The 17229-nt window shown below is 31.2% G+C and overlaps 2 protein-coding genes across 2 annotated transcripts; one reads left to right on the forward strand and one right to left on the reverse strand.

Moving 5' to 3' along the window:
- Nucleotides 1-730: 730 nt before the first annotated feature.
- LOC129292927 (sm-like protein LSM3A) lies at nucleotides 731-3131 on the forward strand. Its single transcript, XM_054930634.1, has 3 exons — nucleotides 731-910; nucleotides 1978-2073; nucleotides 2887-3131. The coding sequence occupies exons 1-3, from the start codon at nucleotides 794-796 to the stop codon at nucleotides 2965-2967; spliced, it is 294 nt and encodes a 97-aa protein (XP_054786609.1). The 5' UTR covers nucleotides 731-793; the 3' UTR covers nucleotides 2968-3131.
- Nucleotides 3132-3809: 678 nt separating this feature from the next.
- On the reverse strand, nucleotides 3810-8648 carry LOC129292925 (fructose-1,6-bisphosphatase, cytosolic). The gene is made up of 12 exons (XM_054930633.1): nucleotides 8359-8648; nucleotides 7900-7947; nucleotides 7658-7732; nucleotides 7519-7580; nucleotides 7337-7403; nucleotides 7087-7200; nucleotides 6662-6748; nucleotides 6074-6144; nucleotides 5929-5994; nucleotides 4947-5033; nucleotides 4776-4851; nucleotides 3810-4142 (listed from the first exon to the last, which is right to left on the reverse strand). Exons 1-12 carry the CDS (start codon nucleotides 8515-8517, stop codon nucleotides 4029-4031), a joined length of 1026 nt encoding a protein of 341 aa, XP_054786608.1. The 5' UTR covers nucleotides 8518-8648; the 3' UTR covers nucleotides 3810-4028.
- Nucleotides 8649-17229: the final 8581 nt, after the last annotated feature.

The raw sequence follows: 17229 nt of genomic DNA on the forward strand, positions 1-17229 counted from the left end.
CACAAAGAGAAGCTGTGCTTATTTGATCTTCACCGTCCTCAAGTTTCTCTACGTTCATGATAGCGATCTTCCTTTCTCGGAATTCACGACAATGATCTCTTCTCCCTCCCTTCTCACTTTTTGCGTTCAGGTTCCCCTTCTCCACTTGCTTGACTTTAGCAAAATAATTTCTTTTTAGAGGTGGCATTAATTTCCTACGTGCATCCTAATCAGATTCATCTTAGCAGGTTTTACCAACTATGTGCCATCTAGTGATTAACAATTTTCTTAACACGTTAGTCTTTTTTTAACGATTTTAAACATAAAAGACTATCAATTCTAACAAAACAAAAAAAAAACTTAAAGGACGCAATAAAAAAAAATAAAAATTTAGGACCTTGATTCAAAATTAGAAAAAACTATAAATATTGGGGTATTAATTTTTTCAAAATAAAATATCACTATCAAATCATTTCCGTGAGCTATGAAACCAACCTTTGTTAATTATTCACCAAATCCATGTTTCTTATCTTTTAGTTGCACCAAAAAAATTTAAAAATCACATCATATTCTGACTGATTTAAATTGAGCAAGTTGAATTACATGGATGTGAAAAGAGTAGAGAAAGAGTAAACGATTCGTTTTGAGGATATTCTGTTGGTGAAAATACCTACACGGGCTAGTAGTGCATGGGCCTTGGGCCCGCTTAATCACCCGCACAATCTAACAACAGGCGAAAGAGTTGCTCAAGAACAGAAAACACGCGGGGGAGCGGGGGCGAGAGTGAGAGGGCAAGGGGGTTCACTCAGGAAGAATGGCTACAGAGGAAGAGAGCGCGGTAAAGGAGCCATTGGATCTCATCAGGCTCAGCCTGGACGAGCGTATCTACGTCAAGCTTCGTTCTGACAGAGAGCTTCGCGGCAAGCTTCATGTACTCCTGCTTTTCCCTGTCGCTTTCTCTTTCGGAGAACCATTTCTTCTTTTGTTTAAGTTTCCTATGTTCTTGCACTTGATTCTCTGCCTAGCGTCGGCGGTGTTGAGCTTTTTCTGTCTTTACTGGACTCCTCCCTAACGATTAGGGTTGTTATTGCCTTTTAAGCGTTCAATTGTAGGACTCCTTTTTTTTTTTTTTTCCCTTTACGGAACTTAATTTTTAAGTTTCGATTGATGACAATGAAAATATGAGTTACTTGCGGTTTTTATTTTTTATTTTCCTCTCCCGTTTTGTCTGTAAGAAATATTAAATAAATATATATAGGTTATGAATAAGTTCCTTATAATTTGGAATGCAGAAGTTGGGATGATAGATGCTGAATATATTGCATGAAAATTGTTCAAACGACAGAGTTGTACTGCGAAGTAAATTGTATGTTATGTCTTGATCTTTGAATTTTTAAAGTCCTAATTCTTCTGCCCATCGACGTTTACGATTTGCTATTGCACTGGAAATTTGTAATTCTAACGACTAATCTAGTCACCTTGATCAAACGCTGAATGTCTGGTCTTTGTATTTATGCTCTTTATTTGGTCTGAACATGCTGTGTGTAAATCCTAAGTAGAATTGAATTCGGTTATGCCTGCTTGGTAATGAAATAGTGTTATGCCACCATTAGTTTTGATCAATTTCAGACTTTGTACATTGGTAACACTTGTATTTCTTTTGCAATCATGAGTTTACTTGCCATATAGCCAATAATTGTCCCTGACACCAGGGTTGACAGAGTCGTATATTTAATAACCAATTTCCTGTCAAAGTTGAGTTGTAGATTAGTTTTATATTAAGAATGCTTGTGTAAAGAAAATGTCTGTTGCTTGCATCTTAGATCCTAGTCGTAATTGTTTTTAGAATGTGTCTGAATGAACGAGATATGTTACTTGTATTTCATCCATTTTTTTTACTGTTTATTTTGGCCTAATATCATTGGCATCATCCATCTGGATGATTCTATTTCTTGGGCTTGACACCCTGTTTTATTTTTATATGTATCCAATGCACAGGCTTATGATCAGCATCTAAATATGATTCTCGGTGATGTCGAAGAAGTTGTTACTACTGTTGAAATTGATGATGAGACATATGAAGAGATTGTCAGGGTAAGCCTTGATCTGTATTCCCTTCCTCTTCCCTAAAAGAATGCGTATTATTTGGTTTTAAAAGCCAAAAGGAAGAACAAAAAAAATGCGGGGAGGATTTAACTATGGTAATTGAAATTCTGTTTTCAAACTTATGTTGTTTAAATAATGAGCTCTGCCAGTGGCATGGATATGCATGATTACGTATAATTAAGTAGTTCTCGTGTTTTACTTATTGATTAAGGGGTGAGTTTTCCCAGTTATCATTTGACATTTAGAGATATAAGGCATATTGTGAGGAATTTGGTTTGAACCAAGTTTGGTTGTGAGTAAAGAAAGCTGTTGATGAAGGCCTGGCTCATGTGGTTTCAGTGTATGAGCTTTATGCCTCTGTAAGTGGTGCATGTCATTTGGAATTAGCAATGCCACGGCCTTATTCTGCTGCTAGCCACTCCACACTCTAGCTTGCTACCAATGCTGTTGTCTGAGAAATTATGACGTAGGCCAAATTTATGTCCCCCAAGCCAATGGGAAATAGACTTGTAGACTTGTTTGAGGGGTTTCACACGATAGTGATGCCTATTGGCTTGGTGTAACCAGGTAGACTTTAGAATTTCTCAAGTTTCAACAAAACGGTAGTTTGCTCTGGCTAGGAAGCAGCATCATTGGGGAATTCGTGTTTAAGGTCTTATTCATAGTGGGGGGATTTCACATCATCCCCAATCTTCATCAAGCATTACCTGCACTTATTTAACATGGCAACTGAAAGTGAATGTGTCATAAATTTACGCTGTTGGTACTTTTCTTGTGATTTTTGTTTTCTTCCAATTGCAGACGACCAAGCGAACGGTTCCTTTCCTGTTTGTTAGGGGAGATGGGGTGATATTGGTTTCCCCACCACTGAGGACTGCATGATGGGGGACTGATGAGCTTTAATCATTCTAAGCATTTGACACTGCTATGTAACTTGTTAAACAAGCCTTGCTGCTTATAATGAGATTAGTTGCGGTACTGGTTTGTTACTGATTTCTATTAAACATGAGAATCATGAAATATACATGAACAAGCTTCTTTGGCGACGTGTAGAGCTGGCTTCCCTTGCGATTGACTCTCAAGATTCCTAACGCGGTACCATTTCTTTATGGCTTGTAACATGTTGCGAAGACTATCTTGCGTGAGTTGACGATGGATATGGGAGAACTGATGGTCATTAAGCTTTAAGCGTAGTGGCAACCATGTATGGTCATGATTTTTTTTTATTCATGATTTTTTTCAGGTTTTATGAGCAGTGAATGAACGCTGTATGTAGTGGCATTTCACGAAGTACCGGCATATGTTTTAAAGAAAACCACATTTGCATCCGCAAATTATATACACAAAAACTTATCAGACAGGTTCAATTTAATGCAACGTATCCACAAATCACATTTGGTTCTTGCATGTTAATGCAAACAGGTCTATATATCCAGTCAGGGTAAGCCATCCATTCTGTTCTGTTTACATATAAGTTATTGTAACTTTGTTGCTGAATATTTAATTAACTTTTCGTTAACCAATGCTTGCCTTCCTTATCATACATTACCTTTTGACTAGGTACTACACATTGCAGTTATAATTTTTTGAACTATATTTCATTACTTGAATCTGTATCTTATTGAATTTGCTTAACCGTGGGATTGAAGCTAGTTTAGTCAATAACATGATACATGTCTGAATATTATGCATAAGTTATCAAAAACCAACTAAACAATCAAAAATTTACGACAAGCAAAATGATTTGCATTGAGAATTTGATACTTCCAAAGTGTGGCCTTGATTTGGTATACAACCCTTGAAAAGGAATGGGATTATCCTTCTCCCCGTTACATAAGAAACTTACACCAAGATTTACACGATCAGACCAGATATAATATTCTAACAGGGAAAGTAGATGCAACTTGTGGAAGACAGTCGGATGCTTTCCTGGGTTCACACTACTATTTACCCTCAGCCTCAGCAGCATAAAGTGCTTTGATTTCCTCAACATCATCAGAGCTACCAAGGAATATGGGAGACCGCTCATGCAACTTCTTTGGTACCAAGTCAAGTGCCTGTCGCCAGTTACATCAGTTAACCACAAGTATACAGCTATAGTGATTTTAATTTGTTGAGAATATCAGTAGAGCGGATAAGAATAGCTTGCTGATACAAAACTATTGTAGCAAAATTACTCCTGCTAGGATACCCAAAAAAAGAAGCTGCTCTTGCGGGTATAAAAGACTTGCAGACAAATGTATTCTTCAACTTACGTAAAGGGCATTGCAAGGGGACATGAGGTGGCGGCGGTTGATAGCTCAAAACCAAAAAAATCTCAATTTGATTAACCCAGTCATGAAGAAACATAGAGGCACATCAAATGTACTTCTTGTTCATATTTCTCTAGTAAATAGTGTTTAATGCATTATTAACAGCATCACATTTACAAATCAATAGGAGTCATCAATGAAAATAAAGCCGCAATGATTGTTGTGGCCAGCACCAACACGTATGCTTCCATAGTGCACACAAGAAAGTTCCCACCGCATGAAAATTGTATTTTACAATAAAGCTCTCAGTTATTCTTAAGTGTGGTTCGTGAGTAAGGTGTTAGAAATTGATTACTAAGAAAAAATGTATGTTCTATAAATTAGACCTATGAAAAGCCTCTTCTGCAAGACTAGAGAGGAAACAAGGTAGTAAATTACCCGCATCTTGCCGGTGATAGCCTGGCCTCCTGCTTGTTCCATCAAGAATGACATTGGGAAGACTTCATAGAGAACGCTACACCAAACAAGTTAAATAAAAAAGTCATCCATCTCCATGAGTTCAGAGTTCACACATCACAAAAAATTACGTCTAACTTAAATACAACGCACCGGAGTTTCCCGTTTGGACTCTTTTTATCAGCAGGGTACAAAAAGATCCCTCCATAAAGCAATGTACGATGAACATCAGCTACCATGCTGGCAATTTTCATAAAATACACGCAGCCAAAAAGGTCACAATTTAAAAACCTGCTAAAATATGGAACGCAGCAATAAACTGTTCACACTGAATGGCGATAGCTTTCTTCGTCATGGATAAAAAGTTATCTGGGAAAAATATCATTGGTATACACTAGCTGTCGTTATTTCATTGAAAAAAGCAAGGTACATAAAACCGGACTGGTCATTAAACCGGTCATGACACTGGGTCACGAGTTAGTGGTTCAATCTGGGTTGAACCGGTGGCAAACCGGTCATGATTAAAACAATACAATTTAAATAAAAAGACATTAATTATAAAAACATTCAACCAAATCCAACCACTCAAAAGTCTAACAATAATAAAATACTATATTTTTGAACTTAGCATGCTCTGTCTCTAATTTTTCATTTTTTGACTTCAATTCCACTTTTTTTATCTTATTTCCGAATTCAGAGCTCTGAAAAATTAAAAATGAAAAAAAAATCAAAAATGACGTCGTTTTGGGGGTAAAAGTCTGAAAAAATAATAACCCAGTTAACCTAGTCAACCCACCGGGTTATATCGGGTTGAACCCAGGTTGAGCAGGTTACACCGATTCACTCCCTCACCGGGTTAAGAGTAAACCCAGACCGGACAGGGGACCGGGTCACCGGTCCGGTCCGTTTTTCAATACCATGGAAAAAAGTATGTCCTTGACCGCACAGTAACATTATGTTGCTGCCTGGATTTTAGTCAGAAAAATAATGCAACAAATTAGTTGTATGGAAGGAAAGATACAGTTCTCTGAGAGTCGGAGGACACAACTAAATTCTCTAATAACTAACGCCTGGCGTGCATATGACTTGTAAACCAGAGGTGAGAAGTAAAGCAGGGGTCGAGAACGTGCATTACCTCCCAATATATCTTAGAGACTTTGGAGACGAACCGTCTTTTGGAAACTTGCATTTCTCCACGTACCTGGAAAGAGGAAAGGAAACAAAAGATTATAGGAAGTCACACCATGGTGCCTGCAAATATACAAGATTTTCATACTTACTTGGCAGTAGGACCATCCCAGTTTTTAGCATTTCCCTCATTCACTGAATAGATCTTGCCTTTTTTTGGGATCTGCAGGGAGATCACATGAAACAAATGATACGATCTTTAAATATGCCAAAAATCCGTATATCTGCCTATGCTGTATCCGAGACTGATAAATAAGTTCTCCTTCAAAGCTAAGCAAATATTACTTTAGAGAAGAGAGAAATGCCTTGGTCATGAAAAGTCGAGGTTATTTGAGAATATTTTTTGATTATACGATCTCGAATGATTCTTAGTTTCATGGAATTAACTTGGAAACCCTTTTAGCGAAAAGATTATTCAAGTATTCCAAGATAGAGAACATTCCTGGAAAAAACCTGTTAAAAAAAAAATAAAATTAAACAATTAGTTCAGAGAAAGTATGTGGCTGAGATGTCATCTGACGAGGGTGAAAATAAATTGAATCAGATTTCAGTTTAAACAATGTGAAGTTTAGGAAATCATTGCTTTGATAAGAGCTGAGCAGAAATACAAGTATTGGGAGGAGGGGTACTTCGATGTTAATGAAGAGGGATCCATGAGTAGGCAGAGATGTAAGGAATACCTTAATGTCAGGGTGAGTAAGAATGAACTCCCCAAGAGATGGATCAAGGGTGAATCCATTAACACCAGTTCCAGTGCTTAACACAAGCTGCAAAGTTATTAGACCGAATGATAATGTAACAATGGGGGCGTTTAAATTCTAGAACGCAAGCAGAAATAAATCATAACTTCTCAATGCATAGATGTGCACACAAAATAAATAAATCAAGGAAAATGCAAAAGAAACTCAGACAGCTGATCATACGAAAAGAACATGAAAAAAAAAAAAAACTGTTATTTATTAACATTATTAGTTATATTGATCAGAAATCGGGACAGACCGTGTAAAAGAGAATTTAAAAGAAGAGAAAAAGAAAGAAATAGGCGCACCAAACAGAAACAAGGTATTTAAGAAAAGGAAAAAAGAAATATAACGATTTATTATACCGTGCAAGAGCTCCCGTACATGCAGTAACCAGCTGCCAACATGTTCTTCCCTGGTTGCATGACATCTTCTATGGTGGGTTCGTGATCATCTTTCACCATATAGATCCCAAAAATCTAGATGAAAAACAACATATTCAATTGAATACCGCAATTTGCAGTTATTCTGGTATAGTAATTCCTCTGTAGTCTATGCTAAAGTCAGGAGGAAGAGGACTTTAATAAGAATGCAAAAATGGAGGTGGGACAATACTGTGCCGATGGAAACACCACAATCAATGTTAGAGGAACCGTCCAGTGGATCAAAAACAACACAATACCTGCATCATCAGAAAAATCCATAGCTCAACATTCATCAGCCTCAAGAAACCAAGCATACGTATCAATTGTGTAGGGAACAAACAAATCTACAAAGAAACAGAGCGCAGTAATTACTTTCCACGTTTAGAGGGTTCCACAAATGTTGCTTCCTCATCTTCTTCTGAGACAAGGATGCGCTGAAAAAAGATTTTACCCATCAGCAGAAGCCAATAAAGCTCAGGTTAGTGACTCTGGAAACGACATTATGACTTACTGTTCGCCCACTGCTTATCAGAGCCTTCATGAAGACTTCATTGGAAAGAACATCCAATTTCTTTTGTTCTTCACCCTGTACTCCAAAACGAAAAGCAAACACACTATAAAAACGAATTCCAAGAAAACATGAGACAAGACGTTTCAAAATATAATAAGAAACACATTTTTAGACCGTTCACGCGCTGAAAGGAGATTGTTAAATAAAGATTTATGAGGCTACCAGAATTATCAAGCACTTGCCTGAACATTGGTCTCACCAGCAAGTCCTATGAGCTTTGCAAGACCCGCCTGTATGATTAAAAGTTAAAATTTTGTTACTACGGTTTCATAACCAGCAAGCTTCCTTTAATTACCCGAAGTCACGGTCACGTTTTAATCATGCAAAGATGGCCTTCGTAACAATAAGGCGGGCTCTTTTGAATTATTTTGTAAGTTGTACGACTTTTGAACTCCAAAATTTGATTTGATTGTGTCATAAAAGATTCGCAAAATATTCTAAATGATCGTTATAGAACTCAATTAACCTTTTTTAGTTTGAGATCCAACCATATAACTACGATTCTCAAACGCATAAGTTCAACAGTCTAGTTTCAGGCAAACTGGGAAAGCCCATATTTCGGTAAGACAGACAATAAAATTCACAAGTCTGCGCAAATGCGAGCAATTCCAAAACAAAAGGGTTAACAGAGACGAAGAGACCTTGCTAACTGCAGAGCAGACAAACTTGCAGCCCAAGACAATGTGATTGAGCAAGATGGTGAAATCGCCGCGAGATTCATGATGCTTGGACTGCTCGTTAAGCACGAACCGCGTAATGGTCATCAAGTCCGTGCGCTGGGCATCGGCGCTGTGATCCATTATTTCTTGGACTCAGAACCACTTCGAACTCGGCTTCGCCCTGAAGAAACGGAAAGCGAGCACGTTTTTGAATTTTGAGTGCAGAGAGTTGGTATTTGAATGAGCCCACCAAGTGGCGCTCGAATCAAGGTACAAAGATAACATAAGGGAGGACGAAAGAGATGGATGGGGCTATCCACGAGCAATGGAGAACTTGGGAGACACGTGGCAGGCGTGGAAGGGTTGGGGGAGCTCGTGGTGGTGGCGACAGATAACGATTTTCGTCGTCATCTTCATGTGCTTGCGACATTTTTTTTTTTTTTTTTGGGGGGGAGCAAATATGTATTTGCGACTTGTTATGGGATTTGCCATCATCTCTCGTCGTGGCGCGTCTCGTTTGCTGGGCATCGGAGAGCTGCCGTTCCAGCTCCCCAGGGATCGGGATCCTAGATTCCTGAAGCGAGTGATGCATAATTTTCTTAACTTTCTTTTTTTTAATGTAATTTAAATGTATGTTTCCTAATTTTTAATTCTGTGGAAGCCATCAATCTCCATATAACACGCGAAATTTATGGAAAAATTGCTTCTCTTCCCGGTTAGTGCAGTATTAATATTTTATCAATGTTCAAAAATTCATATTTTAAGGAATAAATGAAACGGGTGAAGTAAATGGCAATTTTCATGAAGATGCATTTGAACATTTCACTAGTCACATGAATAGTTGAATTAAGGCACACAAGACATAACAAAAGGTGGAGTTCGCGTTTGATGACTTCACTTTTAAAAAATGTTTTTTAAAAATTAAAAGTTATTTAAATATAAAAAATGTGATGAAGATGCTTTTATAAATGTATTCTAAGAAAGTGATTGAATGTAGATTTGTTTAGCTTGATTTCCCCGAGCTTTTGATATGTGATTTTCAAATGTAATCTATTAATTTATGATATGACCATGCTACTCCTAATTTTTATATAAAAAAATTGTAAGTAATTTTTTGACAAATTACATGTATAAATAACCAAACACACACTTATTATAAATATAGGTTAAGATGGGGTTAAAATGTGAATTTATTAACTCTAGTTTTTTGGTGGATGAAATTGTAGATGGGAGTTAAATTATACCTATTTTTATAAATGATCATAATACTCTTATTATGTTTTAATTTTTTCCAGTATTAAATTATATATTTTTTATTCTTATTATTTAACATATTAAATTTTATGTTATTTTAAATTTTTGATTTTTTTAAACATTTTTAATATATTATAGTTATATAACAAAAATTATCAATTATTATAAATGAATGTCTTTTTTGGTCACTGTATATTCAAAAGTGTAGTTCAAAAGCATAAATTTTTATTAATTCAAATAACTTTTAGTTTGTCAAATTGATTTTTAAAAAAATATATTTAAATATAAATTTTGTTACAACAATTAATTTTTACTAAACTGATTTTTATCAAATGAACTTTTATCAAACTGACTTTTGGCAACCTAAAATCAAACACACAAGTGTTCTCTTGATATCTTATGTCAACATCTTTGATTATGTTCAATTGAATTAACAATCTTTTTTATTACTTTTAAATATTCTTTCATTAAAAATAATCCTGTTTAAAGTATAGTCGTACATTAAATATAAACACTTCTTTTAACAAAAATTTAAACCTAAAATCAATAATCTTTTATGTGGTCACAGTAAAATATATATATATATATATATCGGAACATTGGGTTATTTACTCATCAATTGTTTTAATTTAATTATAACTCAATTTTAAATCACACTGTCATTTATTTAATTTTTTTAGATCCTCCCGTCGTTCCCTCTTTCTGTTTCGAACATGCTGGGCATCTTAGAGTGTAGGCCATGTCCTGGAAACTTAAACAAAATTTTCTTGATTTTTATTTAGGTTGGTATTTAATTTTTCTTGATTCTTAAAAAAAGTTGAAATTTCGACAGTCCATACATGGGATTAGTCAAAAACTCGCGTGCAATTTCGCTTTTATAAATCAGGAGTAGTATGGTAAAATAAAAAAAAAAAAGGAATTACATTTACAAATCCACATTCGACGACTTCTCCGCAGCACATTTGAAAACGCAATTTCATCTTATTTTTTTACATCCAAGCAACTTTTTACTTTCATAAAGTCTCCCTTTTTTAGATTTAAAAGTTGAGTCAATGGACTTAAGTCTATTGATGGGTATATATTGATAAAAGGCAGAATCACATCTAACTACTCAAGAAATTAATTCACAGAAATTGTTGTTAAAAGAGAAATATTAACTTATTTTTTTAAAATAAAACTTGTTATTAGTCTTCATTTACAAATAAGTTTTTTAAGAGGTCCTTAGATATAATTTTTTCTTGATAAAATTTTTGTTAAGAATTTTAATCAAGCCTTGTAAACTAAATCTAAAAATGTCACTTAGAATGAAAATAAAGGTTAAGGTGTATTTTTACTTTTGAGTTTTTTTTTAGAAGCTCTAGACACTTTATATTGATAAGTGAGTCAATTTTATCCTTGAATTATTTTTCTGAAGAGCAAAAAACCATTTCTATTAATTAGCCATTAATTTTTTTATTTTCTACTAATATGGCATCTGTGTGGGACCCACACACAATAATAAGTAAGACTTTGACTATATCTTATGGTACTAATTTGCCTATAAACTCTTTTTTTATGAGTGTTAAGTACCCTAAAATTATTTTAAAATAAAATTTAATAAATATTATTAAAATATTTGTAAATAATAACATTTAATAGTTTAAATATTATTATTATTTATAAATACTCATTCATAATTTATGAATTATTTTTTAAATGTTAACGATTCAAACTAATTTTTCATAAATTTATAAATGACTTATAATATATATATATATATATATATAATATTTTTAATATTGATTGAGTTCTTTAAATTTTTATGTCATTCTTTATAATTTTTTTATCAATTAACAGGCTTCCTTCAAAATATTACACTATCCAATTTAACATTTTAATATTTTTAATATTTTATAATTTTGTATTAAACTTGAAAGGAATGAACCTCTAAATCAATGGATGGACTTTTTTCTCCTCATCTTTCCATTATTTTCTTATTAAGTAACATTTTTTGTAACATGTTAATGGGATAGGTTATCTCTTTCAAATAAATATTTTTGCTGGCATATTATTGGTCCTGATATATTATGTGTGTTTTTAAATTTATTCCTAACGCTACAGAGTATAGATAGTATTACATTTGAATGGTATAATATTTTTATTATTGGTTAACTAAAAAACATTACAGAGAAGGGCCTAAGAATTTAAAAAATTTAATTAATATTAAAAATATAAGTAAATTTTTGCTCATACAAAAGATACAATGATATGAGCACTATCTCAAAGAATATTTATAAATTATTTAAAAAATTAAAAATTTGTGATGAATATTTATAAATAATAATATTTAAATTATTAAATATTAAAACATTTAACATTTAGTAATATTTATTTTATTTTATTTTGACAAGAATTTAGAATAACTAACACTCCTAGAAAAAAATTTTAAGATGCTCAGTGCTCCTAAAAAATAGTACAAGAACAAATTAACATTAAAGGACGCAGTCAAAGACTTATTTGTCATTATACATAGGCCCCATGAATATGCCACATCAACAAAAAATAGCAAAATTAATAGCTGATTAATAAAAAATATTTTTTGCTTATTAAAAAAATATTTTTTAAAAAAATATCTCACTTATTAATATAAAGTGCTTAATATTTTTTGAAAAAAAAGTTTAGGGGTAAAAATGTATTTTAACCCTTAAAACAAACATGTTGCTATGTTGGTACTGATTTCATGAAGTTGAAGGAAATAAATGGCACGTTTATTTCATCCATTTTATATGAAAAAATTACTTATTTTTTAAAAATATATTTTATGAAATTTTATTGTGTTTGTTTAAATTTTTAAAAATAATCTGAATCTAAAAAATATTTTTGATTATTTTGAAAAATTATTTTAAATTTTTTTGAAGATAATCTGATGTAATAAATAGGGGAAGATGCCATGAAAATGTGAATACATGAACATATCATAAAATTTTAAAAATAATTAAATAATATATTATTTTTATAAAGCAAATATCTAAGAAAAAACTATAAAATTTAAAAATCAATTAAGTAATAATTATTTATTATTATTTTAACCAAACATAAAATAATATATGTTTTTTAATAAAAATTCTACAAAATAAGTCTTTTTTTAATATAAAATCCTTAAACTGTTTAAAATTTATTTATTTTTTTAATCTTAAATGAACGAATCCAAATAATTGTTCAGCGTTATTGTGGAGAACCTATACATGTCTTATAATTTATGGAGCCCAAACTTGCTCCTCAAATTATGCCTTTCTCAGCCATGCATTATCGGAAGATTTTATTTTAGTTTCGTCATGGATATTAAATTAATATATCGTGCATGTCGATTATCTAATCATATACTTTAGGCCAAAATAAATAAAACTTTTTAAATTTTAAAATAATTGTATATAACTCTCTTCACCTTTAAATATTTAAAGTTAACTCTCATAACCTTTAATTTTATTTTCCAAAACCAACTACTCTTAATTACTTTGTTATATTATTAATAGAGCTTGTAGTGTTAAACTAAAAAAAGCCACATAAAAGCTTATGTGGCATTTTATGTAAACAAATAATACATGTATAAAAATTATATTATTTTATAAATATGTATTTTTGTATTAGTTTTATCCATACCTTTTTGTTATTAATAATTCATAGTTTTCTTGTGTTAAATAATAAATTTTTTATTTATATAATTTTTATCAATAATAGCTTTAGATATTTTCTTTTCATCTGTTTCGTCACGTCCCGAAGTATAATGTGATTGGCATAAAATTTGTGTACAGACACATATCTCTTAAGTTTTGATTAAAAAAAAATCTAAATTAATATCTTAACATTCATTTAACATAGGGATAGAAATCAATGCAACTCTTTTATATTAACAAAATAATTTCCAAATTTTTTATAGAAATTTCTACAAAACCTCTTATGTAAATAAAATCTCTTAAAAATTCTATGATACAATTTTTCAATTAAAAAATTACAAAAACTAAGAGTTCAGCTCTATCTAGCCATTAAATAGAGTAACAAAATAAGAATTTTAAATATAATTTATGTAGAGCACCTAACTAATTTTTCATGATATAATGTATAAATTTGATTATTAAATCAAAGGGATTGTTATCAAAATAATTATTTGCCTAGCTTAACAATAAGCCCTCAGTTATCATCAAGAGGTTCAGCATTAGCTAAAATATTTAAAATCAAAATAATTTTTTTTAGTAAATAACGTCTCGATAATAAATAGATGAAAAAAATAAAAGGAATAAATTGCAATGATTGTATAAACTAAAGAGACAATAATTTTCATATAAAATATTTAATAAACTTTGAAATTAAGAGGCTTTATATATCCTTAAATAAAATCTAAACGATTGAATTATTATATAAAATATTATTATCACTTGATTTAAAAAAAACAAAATAAATAAAATAAATAAATACGGTGATATCACTAATTAAAACCAATGGAGTATAAAATCATCAAATAATCAAAACTCACATTTTGGTGAAGTTATTAGAACAATTAATAAATGCAAACACATGATCCACAAAAGTAAATAATCAAACACGGTTTACATTATGAAAACAAACATAGACATGTGATTCATGAGAGCAAATAATCAAATGTAGCTTAAGCTATGAAAACAAACGTGAATACATAATTTATGAAAATAATACTAACTAAATGCAGCTCAAAGCTATGAGAACAAACACAAGTATTAGACTTGCAAATAATAAATATGAGAATAAAGTTTACGAAAATTAAACTAGCTAGGTATTGACTATAGTGCACCAAGGCTAATGGAATTGCTGTTGACAATCAATGTTCTGTATAAAATTCCCTCCAAATACATTTTTAAACATGAGAGAAAATAATTACTATTAAAATATATAGCTTTCATTCTCATATCTCTTCAAGCATTAATGTAATGTTTAACAAAATAAAATTTTATAATTAATGTCCTTACTTACATTTATTGAATTATAAAAAATTACCAAAGCTTGTGAAAATAATTTTTATCAACCTTGAAAGTATATCTCATGAGGAGCAAAACATTCATATGCTGTGATGTAATTGTTCTCCACCATCATCTTATAACTTCAAATGAATTAATTTATTTAACAAAGTATTCAATACTCAACATAATTATTATTAAAATAATCTATATAAAAACATAACATTTTAGTAAAATAATTTATTGATAAATTAGTTGAAACATTATTTACTTACTTAAAATTTTCAAAGTTCAAAATTCACCTCTTGACTTCAATTAAATTTCTCCTCTTTGAAACACACTATAAATTTTATTAAGAATTTAATAGAGTTTCAACAAATTCAATAATTCCTTTCCAACATTATCACTACCAAAATTTAGCCATAATAAATTTAAAATTTAAAAAAAAAAACTTTACATGTAAGAGTCTCTTAAAAGTCATAAATAAATACTCCATTAAAATACAATATCTTTTAGTCTTTTTATCAAAACACCAAACATACATCATTTTCAAACCCAACAACAAAGCTTTTAACATTCAAATTCCTTACCCAATAATTTCTCAATTGAATAGTTCCAAAAAACTTAACTAGCTATAAATTATCTTATAATCAAATTTCTACACAATACTAAGCTCAATTCACAGATAATAACATCCAAACCAATTATGTCTTTCATTTAATGAGATTTTAGGAAACACTCAATCGGGCACTCCCTTTAACAAGCATTTTAACAGGTACCTTATAGTTATAGACACCAATTTTCAAGTTTCAGGTATCGGTTCTTCTATCCCAATCTCATACTAACCATTTTCCATAAGTTATCCAACATCAATTCTAGAATTAATCGAACTTCTCAATATCATTCCTTCGACATAAATAAATTTTTAAACTCAAGAAAAATTAAATCCCCACCTACCATTATTCATGGCAAAAAAAAACAAAGAACATTCACCATCTCAACCATTTCAACACACACAAGAGGAGAATTTGCAACTTCACAACATCAACAAGAAAAGAAGTAGGAAGAGAGGAATGTTCGAATCCCACACTCTACAATGGTAGTTTTAGGTTGCATAGCTATGAGTACGAGTATCTGATATGATACGGCATGATATAATTATATGACAAATTTTTAAAATTTTAGGATACAGGTATGGAGATATTTATAATATATATTTTAACATTTTATAATATAGGTGTAGGTATTTTGATTTTTTAAACAATAATTTCTAAAGTAATATAAGGATATTTATAGAATCCACCAAAATATTAGGTGCTTTTTCAAGTTTTTAAATGATATAATAAGAATTTATTAGAAAAAAATCATATTATAAATGTTAGAATATGAGATACGTATGCAAAAGTATCCTATAAATATCGTATCGAATACGGATACATTTATTTTTTTAAAGTATTCATGCTTCATAGTGGCAGTTCACTGTGAGCATGGAGCAGAGATGAAGAAGATAAAGCTCATGGCTACATAGGGAAGGGAAGGACTCGTGATTCATGCCTCAACACGGTGGTTCATGGCAAGCATAGAGCATGGGAGAATGGGGGGTCTCGACAAATGTCACAATAGTGGTGAGCAGAGCTCCTGTTTTAGTTAATGACGTGATGGATGAATGGCAGAGGATGAAGGTGGTTGGATTGAGGATTCGAAGCTTTTGAGCAATAGATTTCTCTTGCACTCACACAGTCTAAACTTAAGCCAAGGCTAGAAGGAAGAAGGTAGTGACGATTGCTGGCGTTAGTTGCAATAGAGGAGGAAGAAGACGGGGATCAATGATGAATTTCTAACTTCTTTCACTCTTTTTTTTAAGGGTACAATAGTAATTTTCATTTAAAAGACCAAAATGAAAATAAATATTTCTCTAAGCAAAACTAAGATTTGAACACCAGATCCGATAAGCAAGAACTGAGAGAAATTCCACTAAGTTACTAAAACTTCTTGTTATTTTTCTTCAAACAATTAATAAAAATACAATAAATTTACAATAAATTTATCTTATTATTTATCCCAATTTTGAAAATTTTTTTAGGTTATTACATGTTTCATATAAAAGGCTTTTTTAATTGATAAATAATAATAAAATTATAATTTTTCTCACAAATTGTGTTAACAATAAATAATGAAAACAACATCCAAAAAGAGAGAGCATTGCCACGTATGTTAAAAGTAAAATTTATAGTTTTGTTCTTTCTTAAATTGTGTTAAAAATTAATAAAAATATTTTTTCTCGTGTTTTGTACCATATGCATTTCATTAATTTGACATTAAAAATTATATTAATAATATAATAGAGTTAATCAACTATAAGGGGCTTCAAACAAACAGAATTAAAGGTTAAGAGAGTTAATTTTTAATGTTTAAATGTGAGGGGCCATATATAATTATTTCAAAATTTATGAAAGTTTTATACATTTATGCTTATATTTTAATATCTTCATTATTCTATAATGCACATACAATTATCATTCATTTGTAAATTCTTTGTGATATTTGAATTGTATATCTTTTCCTATACATAAAAAGTATCTCAGTTACATTCTACATAACGAAATAAAAAAGCTCTCATTTTTCTTATTCT

Source organism: Prosopis cineraria, unplaced genomic scaffold (assembly GCF_029017545.1).
Source record: "Prosopis cineraria cultivar Desert tree isolate PC_DT_omini unplaced genomic scaffold, ASM2901754v1 PC14, whole genome shotgun sequence".
Taxonomy (NCBI): Eukaryota; Viridiplantae; Streptophyta; class Magnoliopsida; order Fabales; family Fabaceae; genus Prosopis; species Prosopis cineraria.

Bases quoted from the DNA above. Each gene is read 5' to 3' on its own strand.
- LOC129292925 (XM_054930633.1), bottom strand. From the start codon at position 8,517: ATGGATCACAGCGCCGATGCCCAGCGCACGGACTTGATGACCATTACG. The intron at 7,948-8,358 runs GTCTCTTCGTCT...TTAATCATACAG, and splicing joins TCTGCTCTGCAGTTAGCAAG to GCGGGTCTTGCAAAGCTCAT. The intron at 5,034-5,928 runs GTAATGCACGTT...GAAAATTGCCAG, and splicing joins TCTCTAAGATATATTGGGAG to CATGGTAGCTGATGTTCATC.
- LOC129292927 (XM_054930634.1), top strand. From the start codon at position 794: ATGGCTACAGAGGAAGAGAGCGCGGTAAAGGAGCCATTGGATCTCATC. The intron at 911-1,977 runs GTACTCCTGCTT...TCCAATGCACAG, and splicing joins AGCTTCGCGGCAAGCTTCAT to GCTTATGATCAGCATCTAAA. The intron at 2,074-2,886 runs GTAAGCCTTGAT...TTCCAATTGCAG, and splicing joins CATATGAAGAGATTGTCAGG to ACGACCAAGCGAACGGTTCC.